The 20,474-nt window shown below is 43.5% G+C and overlaps 1 protein-coding gene and 1 long non-coding RNA gene across 7 annotated transcripts in view; one reads left to right on the forward strand and one right to left on the reverse strand.

The window, feature by feature from the left end:
- DNAAF9 (dynein axonemal assembly factor 9) overlaps window positions 1-17,641 on the reverse strand; it is an 88,109-nt gene extending 70,468 nt beyond the window's left edge. The window contains exons 1-2 of one of the 6 annotated variants that reach the window (XM_042466743.1): window positions 17,509-17,641; window positions 3,725-3,801 (exon numbers count right to left, since the gene is read on the reverse strand). In XM_042466743.1, the coding sequence (XP_042322677.1) occupies window positions 3,725-3,801; window positions 17,509-17,606 (175 nt within the window). In that variant the 5' untranslated portion in view covers window positions 17,607-17,641. Of the gene's footprint in view, window positions 1-3,724; window positions 3,805-4,275; window positions 4,340-10,022; window positions 10,054-17,508 lie in introns of those variants that run through there. The other 5 variants (XM_042466741.1, XM_042466742.1, XM_042466746.1 and 2 more) reach the window with 5 other exon arrangements.
- Window positions 10,167-20,474, forward strand: part of LOC121930441 — a 38,920-nt gene continuing 28,612 nt past the window's right edge. Inside the window, exon 1 of the long non-coding RNA XR_006103942.1 lies at window positions 10,167-10,279. This is a non-coding gene — a long non-coding RNA (uncharacterized LOC121930441). The remainder of the gene's footprint in view (window positions 10,280-20,474) is intronic.

Below are 20,474 nucleotides of genomic sequence, written 5' to 3' on the forward strand. Positions count from 1 at the left end.
TATCTTATTTTGGGTTAAGCCAAATGACACCAAATATCTAGTGAGGTCCTAGATAAGACTTCCTTATGCCAGGCCTAGATTTCACCCTGAAAACTGCAGTCAGTCAGAAGTAGCACTATCCACATTTGTCACCATGAGTAGACAGTGGAATCATAGAGTTGGAAGAGACCGCAAGGGCCATCCAGTCCAACCCCCTGCCATGCAGAAAATCTCAATCAAAGCATCCCTGACAGATGGCCATCCAGCCTCTGTTTAAAGACCTCCAAGGAGGGAGACTCCATTATACTCTGAGGAAGGAGTGTGTGCCACTGTCGAACAGCCCTTACTGTCAGGAAGTTCTTCCTAATCTTGAGGTGGAATCTCTTTTCCTGGAGCTTGCATCCATTGTTCTGGGTCCTGTTCTCTGGAGCAGCAGAAAACAAGATTGTTCCCTCCTCAATATGACATCCCTTCAAGTATTTAAACAGGGCTATCATATCACCCCTTAACCTTCTCTGCTCCAGGCTAAACATCCCCAGTTCCCTAAATCGTTGCTCATAGGGCTTCATGGTTTCCAGACCCTTCACCATTTTAGTCACCCTCCTTTGGACACGCTCCAGTTTCTCAACATCCTTTTTAAATTGTGGTGTTGAGAAACTGGAGCGTGTCCAAAGGACAACGACTAAAATGGAAGAGACCTCATCCTAATCACACTACACCATGATCCAGCCAGAGTGAGATTGCTATGTCAGGGTACCATAAACGGTTTCCTCTCACCACAATCCTCATTTCTAATGGTGCCTCTTATTCTTGTTTGTGTTTATTTAGTCTTTTTCCCTAACCAGATTTCAACTTGATTCAGAGATGGATAATATCCTGTGGCCACAATGGTTAGCAGCTAGGTACGCTGAGAAAGCATGCATTCCAGAGCTCCAGCTCATGCAGTTCTCATATTTCTAGCCTAGTACAGTACTGATAGCTGTTTTTGAGCTGTTTCATGAGCTCGAAGCTGTTCAAAGTTTATGTGCAAACGTATGTCACCTTTAATCTCAAAATACAGAAAATGCTGGTTGAAGGGGAGAGGAGAAAAACAAGTCTTCTAATAATACACTTTAGCGGGAGGGAAAAGAACAAGAAAGAAACAGTAGAAATAGCTTACATTACATCTCATTTCACCATCAGCATTACTCATAGCAGAGCAGGAAGCAAGACCAGATTGTTTAAAAAAAATCTCAGCGCTGGCTCCATATTTAGAGATAAATCTCTCAAGAGCAGCCAAAGCAGCCAACTGTACTGTTCAGCTTTCAGTATTTGGAGGTATTCGCTTTCCACTTGAGAGATATTTTCTCAGCAATTAAGGCTGCCCTGAGCAAGGCTAGATGCTGGGCAGTATGGATCCAGGGCCTGTCAGAAGCATATGGCCAAGCCTGAGAGACTGGGAAAGCACTTTTAAAACCTGTATAAAGGACTACACAGACTGCATCAACCTAGAATTTGGGGGAAGGCTGGAACATCTGGCATGAAGTAATAAGTTTAATTATCTGTAAGAGGAAATGATGAACATGTGTGCTTTTAGGTGCTAGGTGAAATAGGGATGCAGCAGCCTGCCAGGACAAACAGGTGACTAAGATCTACTCTTTGCAGCCAGGAAAAGGGTCCCAAAGCACCTTTGTGACCCAAGCCAGAACATGGGGACCCAGCAGGAGAAAACATCCTGAAGTATCAACCATGGAAAATGTAGTTAGCTGGGCCTCTGCCATCAGGCAGATGAGTTTTGGTAACCTTACTAGGGTCACGGTCAAGCCTTAACTGTTTTAAACTTATTGCTAGCCATCCTGAATCCCTGTATAGGCAGAATGGTGGGATATAAATAAATAAAATTATCATTATTATTATCATTACTACTACTATTAGCTGTTCAGAGGCAAGATAGAATAAACATGTATCAGTGACTCTGCTGTATATTTTTTGCGTTTCCTTTGTAATTTAAGCCACGAAAAGATAGGAAGGTTGGGAATAGACTAGAGAAGTGAATTTTTCTGTTGCTAAAGGATTCCATGGACAGCCAAAAAGACAAACAAATGGGTCCTGGAGCAGATCAAGCCAGAAAAATCCCTAAAAGCCAAGATGACAAGGCTTAGACTGTCATGCTTTGGATACATCATGAGAAGGGATGAATCATTAGAAAAGACAACAATGTTAGGAAAGGTGGAGGGAAGTAGAAAAAGAGGAAGGCCACATGCTAGATGGATGGCCTTTATTAAAGAGACCACGAATATGAGTTTGCAGGAACTGGGTAGAGCAGTAGAGGACAGGGAGGCCTGGAGATGGTCAAGATTGACGGGAAGGCAGTTAACAACAGCAACAACAAACCTTCTGGCACAGTTCTCATTGGTCTTGGTGAGGGGAGATGGGTCATACGTGCACACCTTAGATTTTCTTTTTTTGCTTCTCCATATCTGGGACTTACCCAGCCCAGAGGCTCCCCATATATTTCAGTGATAGGGAATTTGATTGCCGATCAAGGGACAGCCTGGGTGGAATTTATTTGGGAGCCCAATTCCACCAGTAGTGTGAGGGATGTTAGATTCCTTCAGTGAAATGACTACCATGCTTCTCTGCTGTATCGCATCTGCTGCATCACTTACCGCTAATAAAGCTTATGCTATAGCTGTAAGATTTAGCAGTGTTTGGTATGAAAAGATCTCTTGGGGATGCCTGAAACTATACCCAGTTCTGGAACAGGACAGGAAGAACTCTTCTATCTACTAAGAAAGGACTCTGGGAGACATCCTGCAGTGGCTGAGCTCTCTGCAAAAGCCATAGGCAACCTAAAAGTACTAGGTACCTCACAGGCATGGGCAGGAAAAGAGAGTTTTATATAACAGCTCATATCTAATTGCTACCACACAAATCCCTTTGGGTGTTACAATCTCTGCAAATTCTTCTTTGAGAAAACTTCAAAGAAGAGAACCATAAGGAAAACCCGTTCTACATCCAGAGACATATGCTGGGCAGGTTGGGTTAATGGGTAGAAAGATAGATGAAGGTACGCCAGGTGGCTTTGCCCATCCATTCCAGTGTTGTCATGCTTGGCTCCGGTTGCTCTTTGGGATTTCAGGCAGAGCTGTCCTTCTCATTACTTCTTGAGATCTGGAGATCCCAGAGAATGAAATGGGACCTTCTACATGCAAAGACTGTGGACACTGAGCTACTGCACTCTACATCCCATTAGTAAAAACTATGAACTTTTATTCCAATAGTTACCAATTTAAATGGGTTATCCTGAGATATCTTCTAAGGCCCCTAACCTTTTCCTTTAACTTTTCATTCCAGTCATCTCCAAGGAGTTTCAGGCTTGATGCACTGACAAGTTCCAGATTTCCCCAAATATCTGCACACCCCTTAAATATTTCTGATACAGAAGGAGTTTCTAAAGGACCACAGGCCTCTGGGTTTTGTTGCTGTGTGCCTTCATGTCATTTATGGCAACCCTAACATGGGGTTTTCTTAGCAAAATTTGTTCAGAAAGGTTTTGCCTTTGATTTTCTCTGAGGCTGAAAGAGTGTGACTTGCTCAAGATCATCCAGTGGGTTTCCATGGCCAAGTGGGAATTCAAACCCTGTTCTTCCAAGTCCTAGCCCAATGCTCAAACCATTACTCCACACTGGCTCTCAATACCTCTGGGTTTACATTACACATTTCAATCAAACTGACAATGTATATATTAACTAAAAGAATTTACCCAAAATGCATAGTATTCCATCTGGCTGGGATTTGCTGCTCTGGGTCAGAATGCTCTGAATTTGTCGGAGGCGGCTACTGCTGCAAAGAGAAAGAGAGACAGTTAGAAGTGATGTTTGGAAAGTTCTCCAAGACTGATGGAAGAAAGCACTTGGTGAGACATACTGTCAACTTGGCAATGCAGCATCAGCTGTTTTGACACTTCCAGTACTCCCAAAAGGACTTTGTTCCTTCCACAGTGTTTCTGCCCACTCACTTTTTCTTTGTAATTTCTGCCTCTACAGTTCCCTGCAAGAACTCTTTCAGTGCACACACCAAAGAGGGCAAACAGCCTCCCATGTTCTCTCATTCTGGAAATAAAAGCAACTTCTACCTTCACTGGACTTGGCAATACAGATAGTATAGCGAGAGAAGTGTAGCTGCCAATAAAACACCATTTTGCCACTGAGAGTTCACCAACTCATGTCTGCATGCAGCATCTCATGATGAGACCCCATATCAACCCATGCCAATGTTGTCCTGGCATGTGGGGCAGAGCTCCTAAAAACTGACCCCTTTCTGGAACAACCTAAGAGGAGTTCCATTCCAGACCTGAACTGCTGCACCTTCCCTCTGGCAGAATGCAAGTCAACATAACTCAGTAGGCAGATGGTGCGTTATTTTGCTCTTAAAGCATCCCAGGTGGCCAAGTGGGCAAGTTTGGACATGCAAGGACCCATCCAAGCTGACCTCTGTTCTGAAAGCAAACATCTCTGAAGGTTCAAAGCTCACAAGCATGGTTATAGCAACTATCTGGGTCAAGAGAAGTTTTCAATTTCCTCCTTTCCTATAACCTACCTTTTAGCATTAGCAAAATGCCTCGGGAACTGAAATTTTCCAGTTAATTTTCATATCTTTCTAAATTTAAAGCATCGCTCTAAATGTTCAAGGAGCAGGTAAGCAGGGAGGTGGGTCTTCTGGGGAAGTAGACATTTTCTGAAAGATTTTCCAGGGAAAAAAAACAATGCTCTAAACAATACTATCTGATTTAGCACATTTGGTTTAAATGCTACATTAAAACATGTTCAAAACTTCATATGGAAATTATTTTATTGGGGTATTTATAACAACATAATGAGAATAGCATATAGTTGTTTTATATTTACAAAAAATGACTATACCTGAAGGAGCACTTTTTCAGGACACATACCTAAAGAGAGCTGTTCCTGGTACATGTTATATCAACAATTTTAACTTTCTTTTGCTAAAGAGGTATTGACTGTAGTCTACAATACTAGTCGAGGGCCAGCATGGTGTACCTGGTTTAGACTAGGATTCAGAGAGACCAGGGTTCAAATCCCCCACTTGGCCAGTGGAAACCCACTGGGTAACTTTGAGCATGTCATATTCTCTCAGCCTCAGAGGAAGGCAATAGTAAAACTCCTCTGGACAAATGATGGCCAAGAAAACCCCACGACAGGTTCACCTTAGGGCGCCATAAGTCAAAAATGACTTCAGGGCATACAACAACATGCAGTATCTTCAGCTACACTCACTCTCCATGCTACCTTCTAGCTAAAAACAATGTGTACAATGTGAAAAAGAGCTGATTCGGTACAAATAGTTGAATATTGTTTGAACAGCTAGTCCAACATGCTGCCTCTTATTTTATTTTTCATATTGTGTAGAAGAGACAAATGCATCAGAAGACTCAAAAGCTTTAGGTTACAGGGAATATCATCCTCACTGCTGACATTAGCCACAAAAAAAGGATATTATTACGGAGCAGGAAGCGGTACAAAAAAAGGGCATTCAGAGAAATTAAGGGACTGAAAGAAAGAAGCCAGTAGCATAAGCATTTGCAGACTTGATTCTACTTCTTCAGATGCATGTTTCAGATGCATCTGAGGAAACAGGCTCACGTCTATGAAAGTCATTCTACCAGCTTCTTTTTTCAGTTAGTCTCAAGGATTCTGCAAGTTCCTTTTGCATACTGATTTTTCCAGACTAACATGGCTATGTCTTTGAATTCTCCCAGCTTTAGAGAAAGGCAGTGGCAAACCTCTGGATAAATGTTGCAAGAGAAACCCTATGATAGGGTCACCAGAGCATAAGAAAGGTACCGTACATCAGAAAGGGAAATCATGATAGAAGTATGTAAGATTATGGATGATGGAAAAAAGTGGCTAAGGAGATATTTTTCTTCCTCATAATACAGTTTGAAATGCAGGCTTCTGCGTGATGTTGGAGGACTAAAGTTAATAAAAAGTGTTGCAAGCTATTTTGCCCATAGTGAGTTGCAAAGTCCTCTGGGCTATAACTGTTGCGTTATGTTTGCAGTGTCTAATCATTAGGTCAGTATATAAATATGCTTGTTATTATTCTGTTATCTGTAAGGATGAAGCATGACTTAGTCAAACAACTGTTCCCTTGGTTCAGAATACCTAAAACAGATTAGAATCTCACTTTTGTGGCTGCAGCTCATAGGAGAGACCTTACTGCAAGCTGTGTTAGGCTGATTGCCGGCTGAAGCTTTACACAAGGCAACATAAATGGACAATGCAATCTAAAAAGGGGTACTTTCTTGACGTGAGACAGGCTGTACTCAAAATAATGGTAGGCCATCACCATATTCCTCTAGGGTTTCTTGATAACCAGAAACTGAGAAACACAGGCCAAGGACCTACTGAATTCTTGCAAAGTTGCTGCATATGCAATGGCCCTCATCTGGAAGGTGTAACTTCAACTCACACAAAGAGGTCTTGGATGCTTTGTTGTGTGAGTTGGAAAAAGTAAAACCCACTTGGGTTAATATCCATTGGCTTGGGTCAATAGGATCCTGGCACAAGACTGTGAGGAACATGGAGTATCAGGCTGCTTTAGGAGGCATTTCTTCTTCTCATTGCATGCCATTTTCTGACTTATGGCAACCTAAGACAAACTTATTATAGGATTTTCTTGGCAAGGTTTTTTTTTGGGGGGGGGTTGCCACAGCCATTCTATGAAGTCGAGAGAGATCACCCAGTGAGTTTACATGGCCAAGCTGGGATTTGAACCCTGGTCTCCAGAGTCCTAGTCCAACATTCACTGCCACTCTGTCTCTCCAGGCATTTCTAGGGTAGACATAGTTCTCTGAGATGCATTGACAGGTGAGGTACCAGAGGACCAGACAAAAGCTTACACTCACCTTTACTTTTCTATAGCAATGAGCCATGGCAGCTACAAGTAGTTTCAAACCAGATTATTTCTGCAGAGCGGATGCAGCCTTAGTCTGACACTCAAACCACTACAGCTTGCAGCAATTAACAACAAGTTCACTGTTGCGAACAGAGTACTTTAAGTCAACGCATCAGATTTGAAAGAAGGGGCTGCTTTATTTTTCTAGTTGACAAGTTCAGCCCCTCAAGAGGATAAGAAGCTGCTCTGTATGGAGAAGTGTGGAGTCACCGGTTAAGCTTCTTCCTGTTTATATGAAAACAGCGTCCTGTGGGAAGCCCCCGGACAAAAGAATTTACTTGCAGGGAATGACAGCCAAGCGGCTGACAGGCTGTGGCAAGGAAGGGCTGGACCCCACAAGAGCTGGCATCTTGGGAGAAAGACTAAACGCTTTGTGCGGTTGGAGATGCACACCACGTGCCAAGTCAGATGGCACATTATTTGAGTGGGAGGTGTGGGGAAGAGAAAGGCACAAAGAGACAAAATGGTGTCAAAATGCATGACAGTAAAAACACTGAGAAGAAATCACTACATTATAAAGAAGCAGCAGGCAGCTGTGGAAGGCAAGGATCCATCAGACCCCGACTGCACCCCCATTATTTTAAATATATATATTTTCACCCCCAAATGCCTCTCTTTAGGGCGCGGGGGACATTTCTGCCATGTTTTTAGGGCTCCTTGCAAGCCATTTTAGATTTTTTTTAAACTAGTGACTTCTAGTTTAAGCCCCTGGGCACAGTGGTCAAATGCACTGATCTTGTAGCCACAGGTTGTGAGTTTGATCCCAGGGCTGCCAGGTTGATTCAGCCTTCCATCCTTTCATAGATCAGTAAAAGGAGTACCAAGCTTGTTGGCGGAAATTGATTTACAGATTGTAAACCGACAGATGCGGGGTCTAAGTTCTAAAAGACCAATCTCCTCCAGAAGGGCAATCCTGATGATGTGAATTTTAAACTATGGATATATTGTTTTACTGTGTACTGGTTTCATTTGTTCTTTTTAAATTGATGAGCGCTTTTAAATGATGTGTTTTTAACAGATGTTGTGCGTTGTATGTTAATTTGTTGTTGTTCCGTACCTCAATCCATGGGGGGAGGCAGGAAACGATGACGACGACGATGATGATGGGGACTGGTTAAGAAAAGTCCAGGCATGATAAAGAATAGCTCAGTTAAAAACCCTGACCCAACGTGTAGGAACCACGTCAGGAACAAGTAGCAAGAAGAAGCTGCTGAATTACAGCACTTTTATTCAAATCTATGGTGCAACAACATTTGGAATACTCTGCACAGCCTTGGATGTCAAATCTCAAAGAAGGTATTTGCACTGCTCAAAAAGGTGCAGAAAACAGTAACTGAAGTAATCAGGGATTGAAGGATTTTTTCTACAAGGAAAAGTGAAAATGTTTTTGACGTTTAAGAAATATGTCAGTAAAGATTGTGGCGGGAGGCTTACAGAATTAAGGGCGACAGAGAAAAACAACATTATAACCCAGGATCATCTAATATTGCAGAATGGTTGAAAATTCAAAGAAAAGGAAGGCATTTCTCCATAGAGCACACAATCCATCTCTGGGATTTACTTTTCAAAAATGTGGTGATGGCCACCAACATCAATGACTTTCAGTGGAATCAGATAAGGCTATCAGTGGCTAATAGAAACAATGGCTATAAGATACTTCTAAGATCAGAGGCAGTTTGCTTCTGAATTCCAGACGTAGGGGAACAATAGGAGAAGAAGGCTATTGCCCTCATTGCCCGTCTATGGGCTTTGTTCAGGCATCTGGGGGCAATAGGATACTGAACTAAATAGGCATTTGGTCTGATCCATCCAGCAGGGTTTTTCTTAGGTTCTCCTTTCTGAATGCTTCAAGCAACTGAGCCAAGTCATATACAGACCCATACCACAAAAGGTTAAGACACAAACATTTCAGTACTGTTCCTCACTGTAGGTGGAAGCTTGAAAATAATTTGGGAGACACTCTCACACACCTCGGATGGTGCTGGTCAGTTCTACTGATGTCAATGGAACTATACACAAGTATATTTGTATCGGTGCATCTTTATACCATCATCCTATCAAACCTGGAATAGTTTTCAAGTCTGTTCTTCCCAATATGTTTGCAGTGGCTGGAAATATTACATTGGGGGGGGGGGGAAGCAACTTCATCTATGTAAGTTATCACTACAAATGGTAGAATTCAAAGATATAGCTGTAGGATCACTATGTATTACAAATGGAGTTACCATATATATTTGACTATAAGTCGACCTCATGTATAAGTTGAGGGCAAGTTTTGGGGCCTTAGCTTTTGCTAAGACCTGTGGATAAGTCGAGAATAAAATTTAAGGGCATATAGAAAAGGATCTAAAATATGAAGCAAAGCAAAACAATGTCAAATAATTTTAAAAAGTCCATCAGACATAACTCTTTGTGCTTAAGACTGGATGGATGAGAGAGTAGAGGAGGTTGGTGCTTCACGTATTATACTCTTGCTTTTCACCAGAAGATGGTTCCTTCTTTTAAATAAGAGTTAAGATACAATACTTACATTGACCCATAATGCGACTCAGGTTTTTTGGGTTAATTTTTTGACCTACATTTCTAGACTTATACATGAGTATATATAGTACGTACTTCCATGTGCATTGCACCCAGCTCTATGGGTTTTTTCATCAAATACAGAACAATCTGTCAACAAATTTCATTTCCGGTGGGATGAATGTCAGAAATTGACCTTTCAGATATCACAGTACAGATTAAGGAAAGGAGACCCCACCAAGTCTGACATTATAGGAAGAAATAGGAAGGGAAAGGGTTCCTATTAGCTGAATTTAAAGAGAGATACTACACTTAAGACACAAAATGTCTTTGTCGCCTTTGACCGTAATAATTTCATTATCGCTCCTTTCCAACAGTGACTGAAATGGAAATATAAAATTTATTTATATCATGACAGGTATTTAAGGAACACCGAAAATGTCATTTCCCTTCTATAAAAGCCAAGGCTTTTAGTAGCTTGTGTGCCAACTTCCAAGGATCCTGGATGGATCACCCCACTCATTCTGAAGTACTGTACTTGGAAGCAACAGAAGAAAGGTTACCTTGGGATTCTTCTCCCCTGAGAGCAGAGGAAGACAGAAACACACACGGACAGAGTTCTCTTAAGCAGTTTACAAGCCTCTTTTGCAACCTAGGAAACACAGTACTTACAAGCAAGGCAACTGCTTCTCTTTCTCTTGCTTTATGTGAATTGAAAAAAAGCTAAATGGGGAATGGGAGGAAAAACAGAACTGAATGCCAAGGAGCGCTGGGAGGAGAAATGCAAACAGATGCCATTTTTAAGAGAGGCTGTACAGATGTGAGTAACTATGGCAATTGGAGCTGGGGGCTTACAGATGTTTCCCAAGAATGAAATTCCCAAGGCGGCCCTGAATCTGTAGCTCGGTTTCTAAGGTCATTCATTTCTGCAGGCTAATAAGCTTCACTAGAAGCCCTTTGTTTCGTGGCTGGAGTCACAAAATGTTTGCAGTCACCAGAGCATACCAAAAATAACCAGAGCCCCAATCTTGCTCTTTTTTTACCCATAGCCACCCAAGACTTCATTAACAATATTTCTCGGCACAAACAGCTGCAGCAGAGAGCCCCATGGCAAATTCCTCTCCCCCCCCCCCAGCCATCCCCCTCCACTTGTGACTAATTTAATTTGCCACTGCACAAGGAAAAGGAATTTAACCTTCACACAGTCAGCCATGTAAATACACTGCAGACAGAAAGGCCACTATTCTTTGTGCCTGCCTCGGAGGGCTTAAGAGGCATGCGCGCACACGTACCACCATGCCCCCCTTCGGAAATTAGCAGCCCACTCCTGTTTGGTGTATTGGCTACAAAAAAAGAGGCTGAATAAAAACAAAAGGCGTTTACGCTGCCAGAGACATCTCTCTTTATTATTTATTTCTACAGTATGTTTATTATTTCTAAGTGCATATATTTACTCATTCCTAGACTCTGAGGCTATAGTGTTATCTGAGATGTATTTTATAACCTGTAATGAAATTCATGGGATTGCCATAAGTCGACAGGTGACTCGAAGGCTCACACTCCACACTCCACACTCCACACACACACACACACACACACAATGGGTGGACATTATTGTCTTAGCTGTAGAGAGCTTCAATGATCTTTCTCCAAGTATATTAAACAGCTTAATTGTGTAGCATATTACAATTCATAATGTGTTTATGTGTGTGCTTCTTCAAGTTGCCTGTTGACTTATGGCAACCTCATGAATTTCTTAGTGTTTTCTTAGGCAAGGAAGACTTAAGAGGTGGTTTGACATTGCCCTTCTCTGAAACGCAGCATACAGCACCTGGTACTCCTTGGTGATCTCCCATCTAAGTACTAACTACAGCTGACCCAGCTTAGGTTCCAAGATCAGACAGGATCTCTATCCCCCAAATATTGGTCCATTGGCCAACCCAGAGACAGAGGAAAAATAGATATCACTTCTTAAGGAAGCCCATTCCCACTGGATCCTATCCATATGAACAACATCCAAAACCTACAAAACAGCTATCCGTATATGCATACAGTCAACCTTCCACATTTGCCGCTTTGATTATTTGCAGCTTTGATTAATATGTTCTCTCTAGGAATTTCTAGGTCCTCCAATGCAACTCTGCTGGAAATTGACCACAGAGTTGCACTGGAGAATTTGGAGATTACTACAGAAAACACTTCTCTAGGCATTTGTAGGTCCTCTATTATGATTCTTTGGTCAACTTCTGGCACATGTTGACCACAGATTTGAGCTGGAGGACCTAGAGAGGTGTCCTCTCAGGTAAAAATACAATAGTTGTTTTTTTACTTGCAGTTTTTCCACTTACACGGGGGCCCTGTGCCCCAAACCGCAGCAAACGTGGGGGACCAACTCTATATTGAGCCATATGAACAAACTATCTTCTCCTCTCCAATGCCTCCCCACAAAACAACTACAGTAGTTCCATTTGACAATACCAAAACACACAGCGACCACATATCGCAAAAGCTGCTTTGAATCCCATCCCAGGAAAAAGGGGAGGTATAAAGCCAATAAATAAACGAACGAACAAATAAATGCCAGCTGCTTATTAAAGCTTCAATCTTTCCAGCATGAGCCCAGATTTCAGAAGCCATCACACATGCAAAAGGACAAGCTCCTCTACCTCCATTATGTACCCTATATATCCCAACAGAAGGATGGGAAATTCTGTGTTGCCAATCTCCTTTCTCTAGGGACTCAATCAACTATGCCTTCCTATGCATTTCTGCAAATCAAACACCATCTGTGTGCATTATGAACCATTTGTCAAAGGCCTTTGCACATCTCTTACATCTTCAGGATTGCTTGCCTGCATTCAGAGTTTCATCTCTGTACTTACTCAGCCTCTCCTCTGCCACTGCTCTTGTCTGTAAGGTGACAAAATACAACTTCAGAAAAGACCAAGTGGAGTCCCAAGGCATTAATAGAACACCCTATGATACAACACAAAGAACCCAACACACATACCATATCCTACTCATTGCCTTCCAGAGTTCGTGTATTTCCATATTTCCAAAGCCATTCAATCTTTGGTCGTTTCTTCTCTCCAGCCTCCTTAAGATCTCCAAATATTTGTCCCAAGAGTGGGATGGGCCTTAGAAGTCTGAATAAGCCTTTTGAGTAGTGGAGAATTCTGGGAATTTGGCCTGCAATCCTAAACTAAAATCAGTGGCACCATTTCTAGGCCAAGGGAAGTACTGCTGTGCTTTTGCCTACTTTGCTTAGAATTAAGAATTCGGGGTTTTTTTCTGCAACAAAGAGATGCAATTAAGCCAAGCAGGTTTCTCAGAGGGCAGAAAACAAACAATAAAGAGCCATATCTTCAGATTTGCATCCACACCCTTGTGAGCTTTCTGCCCTCTACTCCACACCCATGTCTTCTAGAATACCTAAACAGTTACGCCAAATAGCCCACGTAGGACAGGTCATTCATATTCCATTCATTGCATGATGTATTTTTCCATCCTCTCAGTACAGCTGGCCCTCCACGTTTTCAGCTTTGATTTTTGCAGATTTGATTATACATGGATTTGATTAACAGGTTCTCTCCAGGAATCTCTAGGTCCTCCAGCACAACTGTGTTGTCAACTTCTGCCAAAAGTCATGCTGGAGAGAACACTTTGTAGGTCCTCCACGGCAATTTCAGGGTCAATGTCTGGCAGATCTTGAGCACTGAACTGCCCTGTAGGACCTAGAGATTCCTAGACAGGTGTTCTCTGAGATTTAAAAAGTGTTTTTTTATTTGTGGTTTTTCCACTTTCTCAAGGGTCCTGCACCCTGAATCCCAGCAAATGTGGAGGGTCCATTGTATCGTTTTACTTCCCTGCATCTTCTCTGCTGAGGAGGCCCATCCGCTTCTCCTTTATCTCCATCTCCCTGGACCCCTTTTGTCATCACATCACAGGGCTTCCATGCCTCTAATTCCACTAGGCATTACTACCCTCCAGCCATGCCTTTTATTGACCCTCTGCATAACGTGGTTCGAGTGTTGAGTGGAGACCAGAGTTCAAATCACTACTTGGCCACAAAACCCACTGGGTGACCTTTGGCAAGTCATACTCTCTCAGCTTCAGGGGAAGGCAATTACAAACCTAGGAACAACTCTTGTCAAGAAAACTCTATGATAGGTTAGCCTTCGTGTCGCTGTAAGTTGGAAACGACTTGAAGGCACACAACTGCAACTTTACACCAAGACATGCACCCTTCCCTCATCCAGAGCCTGCTCTCTCATCTGTTCCTGCTTGCACACTCCATTGGCATTTGCACATCTATTGCACTGGCATATATATACCAGACCCCTTCCTGCCAATACTAACACACACACATATATAAATTTTGCATGTGCAATGAAGACAACTGATGAAGTTGTGCAAGGCTGAAGTTTGTGCAGGGAATATGGAGGGGGCATGCGGGAAAAAACAGGACATTTTTAATGGGTTTTTTTGTCTAAACCAGTCTTTTTGGCATTACAAATGCAATACACCAATGTAGAGCTAAGGGCCAAAACACACTGCAGAAATAACCCATCTTGACACCACTTTAACTGCCCTGGCTCAGTGCTAGGGAATCCTGGGAATTGTAGTTTGTTGTGGCACTAGAGCCCTCTAATAAGGAAGGTTAAATGTCTCACAAAACTACAGAATTCCCCAGTACTGAGCCAGGGCAGTTGAAGTGGTGTCAAACTGGATCATTTCTGCAGAGTGCTTTGTAATATGAAAAAGGTCTCTTTTAAAGCAAAGCTGTTTTGGTTGAAGTTATCTTAATGGAAGGGTTTGTTTCTGAACGGCTTTTCTTCCACTATAAAACAAAGTTATTAAAAGAAGCAACTGACCTCAGATACTGGTCTAACCATGAATGACTGCAAATGAACCAATGAAGTTAAAATGTTTAAATTCAAACAGTCGTTGTGTAAGAGGGTTGGAAAAAAGTAATAATAGCCAGACATTTTTTAAAAATATGAATAATCAGTTAAACAAACAAGACTGGATGTTTTTTTAGTACAGTAATTTGGCTTGGTTTAAGCCAGACAGCCCTGTCAGGAAATGCATGGGATAAATGCATAAGGAGTATCATTTCTTGTTGTTGTAGTTGCCTTCCAAGTCATTTCCAACTTATGGCGACCCTAAGGAGAACCTATTGCAGGATTTTCTTGGCAGGTTTCTTCAGAGTGGGTTTGCCGTTGCCATCCTCTGAGGCTAAGAGAGTGCAACCTGTGGGTTTCCATGACCCAGCCGGGATTTGAACCCTGGTCTCCCAGGGTCCTAGTCCAACGCTCAAACCACTGCACCATGCTGGCCCTCACACCCCAAATCTCTCTTCTCACCTTCTGTTGAACCATCCTATAAACGCCAAATCTAACCCCTCACTTCCAAACTTACTTCTCTTTTCTAATCACCTGCACCACCCAATAACCCCTCAGCTACAATTTAAGCACTCTCACCTCATATGTCCCACTCACCCATTATCCTAAATCCTCCATCCCACCCCAGAGTAGGGCACCCACCTCCATATCATCACACCAAACACACACACCTTGAAGGAGCCTCCTCCATACCACCCCTTTGTCCTCCACACCCACTATTTAAGGAGTGCCTCTCTCAATTACCCCCAAATTTGGTGGTGCCACCAGGTCAGCTCCTGTACCCCCTCCATCTTATGAGGTTGGTAGATGAAGGGAATGCTGTGGATGTAGCATACCTTGATTTCAGTAAGGCCTTCGACTATTTAAGGAGAGAGTGTACAGTATGTGCCTTCAGGTCTCCTGCCAACTTATGGTGGCACCATGAGTTTCATAGGGTTTTCTTATGCAACGAATTCTCAGAGGTGGTTTTCTTAGTTTTTCCTGTAAGATACGGCCCACAGCATCTGGTATTCATTGGTGGTCTGCCATCCAAGTCCTAACCGGGACCAACTCTGCTTAGCTTTTGAGATGAGACCTTCAGATTATTTAGGCATATTTACGGAGGCACCCCTCCTCAATCCCCTTCCTCCATCACCCACCCACACCTCATCCCTTTAGACCCCCTGAAAACCATTAAGCACATTTAACAATGGAAAGGGGACACCCTTCAGTCCCCCCCAAATTCTGTGCCACCATCATGTCAGCCTCCCTTCATGCCCACCACACTTTAACCCCTTATTCCCACTAACACTCTCCATCATTTTAAGAGGGACCCTCCCCCTATACCCCCATTTTCCACAAACACCGTAAAACTCCCCTCCCTGCACACCTTATCACCTCACCCCAAAACCACTAAAATTTACATTGACAAAGTGGGGTCCTTCAATCCCCCTAGTAATTGTGTAACCCATTCAAGCCAGCCCCCTTATCTTAACCCCTTCTACCAACATACCCCAAGCCATTTAAAGACAGGCCCTCCCCAATCCCACCTTATTTTCTTCCACCACCAAGTCAGATCCCCAAAACACCTCATTATATTTAACATAAACAAAGAAGAATCCTTTCCCCCAACATTTTTGTAGACCCTTCAAGTCAGCCCCCCCATATCTCAACCCCTTATCCCCATCAACAGCCCCCCAACCTCTAAAGAGGGCCTCTCCCCCAAGTAACCACCACTAAGTCTCCCCAAGAGACATTCACAACCCACCTCCCACCCCACTGCATTTCACTTGGGTAAAAAGGACTCCTTCTTCACCTTATTCCCCCAACACCCCCACTCTTTAAAAGGGGACCCTCCTTCAATCCTCCTCATTCTCACCACCACCAGACCCATGCTTCAGCACACCTTATCACGCCCTTCACCCCTTTTACCCTATTATATAAAAGGAGGGCTCTTCAATCCTTTATCCCCACCAACAATGGCCCCAAAACCCTTTAAAAAGGGACCCTCCCCCATTTCCCACCAACACCAGGCCAACCCCCCCTCCTCAGCACACCTTATTACCTCCCTTACCCCTCCCAGCCCATTATATTTAACACTGACAAAGTGGGATCCTTCAATACCCCCCCAACAGTAGCCCCATCAGGTCAGACCCCCTTATCTCCACCATCAATTACCCCCAAACCCTTTAAAGAGGGACCCTCCCCCAATTCTCTCCCCCAATTTACCACCCCTATCAGATCAGACCCCTTCAGCACACCTTAGGGCCTCACCTTAGCCCCCCCCCCCTTATGTTTACCATTGACAAACAGGGATCCTTCAGAGCCCCTCCAACAGTTGCGCAGCCTCTTCCAGTGAGCCCCCCAATATCTCAACTCATTACCCCCCCCCAGCCTTTAAAAAGTGACCCTCCCCCAATTCCCCAACGGGACCAGCTGTTCCAGAGGAAAAGGAGGGAGGTCAGCCTTTGTCAATGCTAAATTGGGTGGGGGGCTAAGATGAGGCGATAAGGTGTGCTGAGGGGGGAGGATTGGGGGGTTCCTATTTAAAGGGGGGCTATTGGTGGGATTAAAAGGCTGAGATATGGGAGGATGACTTGCAGGGGGGCATTGAAGGATCTCCCTTTGTCAATGCTAAACATAATGGAGCGGGGGCTAAGGTGAAGCCATAAGGTTTGCCTGATCTGGTGGGGTGGGAAATGGGGGAGGGTCCCTCTTTAAATGGGGCGGGGGCTGTTGGTGGGGATCAGGGGTTATTGAGATATTGGGGGGGGATGACCAGAAGATGTTAAGATATGGGGGCCCACTTGAAGGGGTTGAGATATTGGGGGGCTGACAGGAAGGGGCTGCTCAATTGTGGGGGGGGGAACAGTGAAGGACCCCCACCCCTTTACCAATGCTAACTATAATGGGGTGGGGGCATAAGGTTTGCTGAGGAGGGGGTCCTGACTCGATGGGGATGAGGAATAAAGAGGGGAGGGTCTTTCTTTAAAGGGTTTGGGGCCAATGTTGGGGGGACAAGGGGCTGGGGTGTTGGGGGGGGGGGCTGACCTGAAGGGGCTGCAGCACAATTGCTGGTGGGGCAATGAAGGGTCCCTATGAAACGTAATGGGGGCGGGTCCCTGTTTAAAGGGCCTGGGTCTCCGCAGGGGCAGGCCCCGCTCACCTGACTGCAGCCTGGGCTCCTGCTCGGCCCTTGGTGGGGCGCCCCCTGCGGCTCGGGGGCGGCGGCAGCAGCTGGTTCCTCGCCGGGAGCAGCGCCATTGTGCCCTTTGCTGCTGCTGCTGCTGCTGCTGCTGCTACTGACAGCCCCCTCCGACGCTGCTGCTGCTGCAGCCGCCGCAAGGGCCGGACCGTACCACCCTCCCAGCAGCTGGAGGGGGGGACTGACCAACACAGGATAAAGGCAACGAAGGAAAGGGCCTTGTAGCTACCCTAACATTCCGGGGGAGCTCTGTTTTAACAACACCGACCACGCCCCCGGCTTTCATTCCCCTTTTCCCCCTCAAAGGGTCTCGCTTCCCCCTTTTCCCCCCCCCCCGCCAGGGGTTCACGATGGTACGGTCCAACGGGACCAGCTGTTCCAGAGGAAAAGGAGGGAGGGAACCGCCCCTGGCAACCGCTGCCCAGCAACGCCCCGCCCCCTAGCAACCGCCCTCCCTTAGTGATTTCTTCCCCCCCTCAGGACGCGGAGCGAGGCCTCCCTTAGCAACGGAGCCTGCGCTCGAGTAGTTGCTCCTCCTCCTGAGGGGATTCTTTTTTTTTAGTGAAAATGTATTTACTTCACACACGTTTTTTAAAAAAAAAAGCAGAAAAAGAAGGAAATAGGCAAAAAAATAAAAAGAGGGGAAAATATACACACAGACACACATATATATAACTATATATATCCTAGTATATGTATGTATATATATATATGTTAAGGATTCCCCTTGACATGAATGTCTACTCATAACCAACTGTAGTTTACACACATATATAAATCTAGTTTAGATATAGACCCACACAAATATAAAACCATATATATATATATATATATATATATATCCTAGTGTTTATGTCTAGTGTGTATATGTGTGTGTGTGTGTGTATAAACTATTTTAGCTGGATAGATATATACAAATATAAAACTATATATATGTGTGTTTATAGCTAGTGTGTGTGTGTGTGTGTGTGTATATACAGTATATATATATATATACAGTATAAACTATTTTAGATAGATAAATAGATACAAATATAGTACTATCCCAGACTGTGTATGTCCAGTGTGTGTGTGTGTATGTTTGTTTATATATATATATTATTTTATATATATATATATGTGTGTTTATATCTAGTGTGTGTGTGTGTGTGTGTGTATATACAGTATATATATATATATACAGTATAAACTATTTTAGATAGATAAATAGATACAAATATAGTACTATCCCAGACTGTGTATGTCCAGTGTGTGTGTGTGTATGTTTGTTTATATATATATACTATTTTATATAGATATATTTTAGTGTTTATGTCTAGAGTGTGTGTCTGTCTGTATGTATACATATATATATATATATGCGATTTTAGACAGAGAGAGATATATATATATAAATATATATCTATATCCTAGTGTGTATATCTAGTATGTATGTGTGTGTGTTTATATATATAAACTATTTTAGATAGATATATACAAATATTTTCAAGTCGCGGATGCTTGAATCTGTGGATAAAAAATCCGTGGATACGGAGGCCCAGCCTGTATTTAATGCTTAGACTTGGGTCCCATTGCCGAGATATTGGCATTATGTATGTAAATGCAACCATTCCAAAATCGGAGAAAAAAATCCCAAAGGCTTCTGGCCCCATGCATTTGGGACAAGTGAGACTCAACCCGTATCCTATTTATGCTGCCTGGCTACAGGGGAAATGGTGCCATTTTTCTGCTCTGCTTGTCAAACTAATATTTTCTGGCTTTTGGGATCATGTCAAAGCAGTCGGTGGGACCCCATTTCAGGCAGGAAAATGTCTCCAGCAGCCCAGCCCTGACACTGACAAATCCAAGGAAAGCCACTTCTTGGGATTTCAGAGAACCAATTAAGGCTAATTAGAGATGCTAATTGCTCCGCTAATTGCTCTGCCTGTCGGTTGGGTTGCTTCGGCACTTCGCAAGGCTGAACAAGCTCTTGTAAGGACATAATAATAACTGTAATAACCTGGCCATGGCAGGATTGCATTTGCAAGCTCTAATTATATGGACTCCACCCCGGTAGACTTCCCTTTCAAGTTCCTTTTAGTTTCTTTGTGGCAAGGATTTGTTATACTATAGGAATAAAAAACCTGTTTGTAGGTCTCTCCGTGAAATATATTTACGTAAGGCGTTCTGTTTTTGAGAGCCACAGTAGTGTAGTGGTTTGAACGTCGGACTACAGTTGCATCCACAGTGCAGCAATAATGCCGTTTGACACCAATTTGGCTGCATCCGCACTGCAGAAATAATCCAATCTGACACCACTTTGACAGCGATGGCTCAATGCTATCGAATTCTGGGAATTGTCATTTTTTGTGGCACCAGAGCTCTCCAGCAGAGGTGGCTAAAAGTCTCACAAAGCTTCAGTTCCCAGAATTCAAGATCATGGAGCTATGGCAGTTAAAGTAGAATCAAAGTGGATTATCTCCACAGTGCGATGCAGCCAACAAATCTGGAAACTAGGGTTTGGTTTCCTCGTTGGCCATGGAAATCCATTGGTTGTCATTGGGCGAGTCACACATTCTCAGCCTCGGAAAACCCTGTAATTGGTTGCCTTAGGGTTACCATAAGTCGAAAATGACTTGAAGCCACACAGCAACAAATTTATGTAGACTCTTCCCTCCACATTTGTGGCTTTGACTTTTGCGGATTTGATTATTCACAGAGTTTATTAACATGTTCTCTCTAGGTCCTCCAGCACAACTCTGTGGCCAGTTTTAACCAAAGGTGGCACTGAAGGCCCTAGAGATTCCTAGAGGGAACACTCCACTAGGCCTTTGTAGCTCCTCCAGTGCAGTTCTGTGGTCAATGTCTGGCAGATGCTGACCATAGAGTTGCTCTGGAGGACCTAGAGATTCCTAGAGAGGTGTCCTCTCAGGTAAAAATATAGTCTT

The sequence above is a fragment of the Sceloporus undulatus genome, chromosome 5, assembly GCF_019175285.1.
Source record: "Sceloporus undulatus isolate JIND9_A2432 ecotype Alabama chromosome 5, SceUnd_v1.1, whole genome shotgun sequence".
Taxonomy (NCBI): Eukaryota; Metazoa; Chordata; class Lepidosauria; order Squamata; family Phrynosomatidae; genus Sceloporus; species Sceloporus undulatus.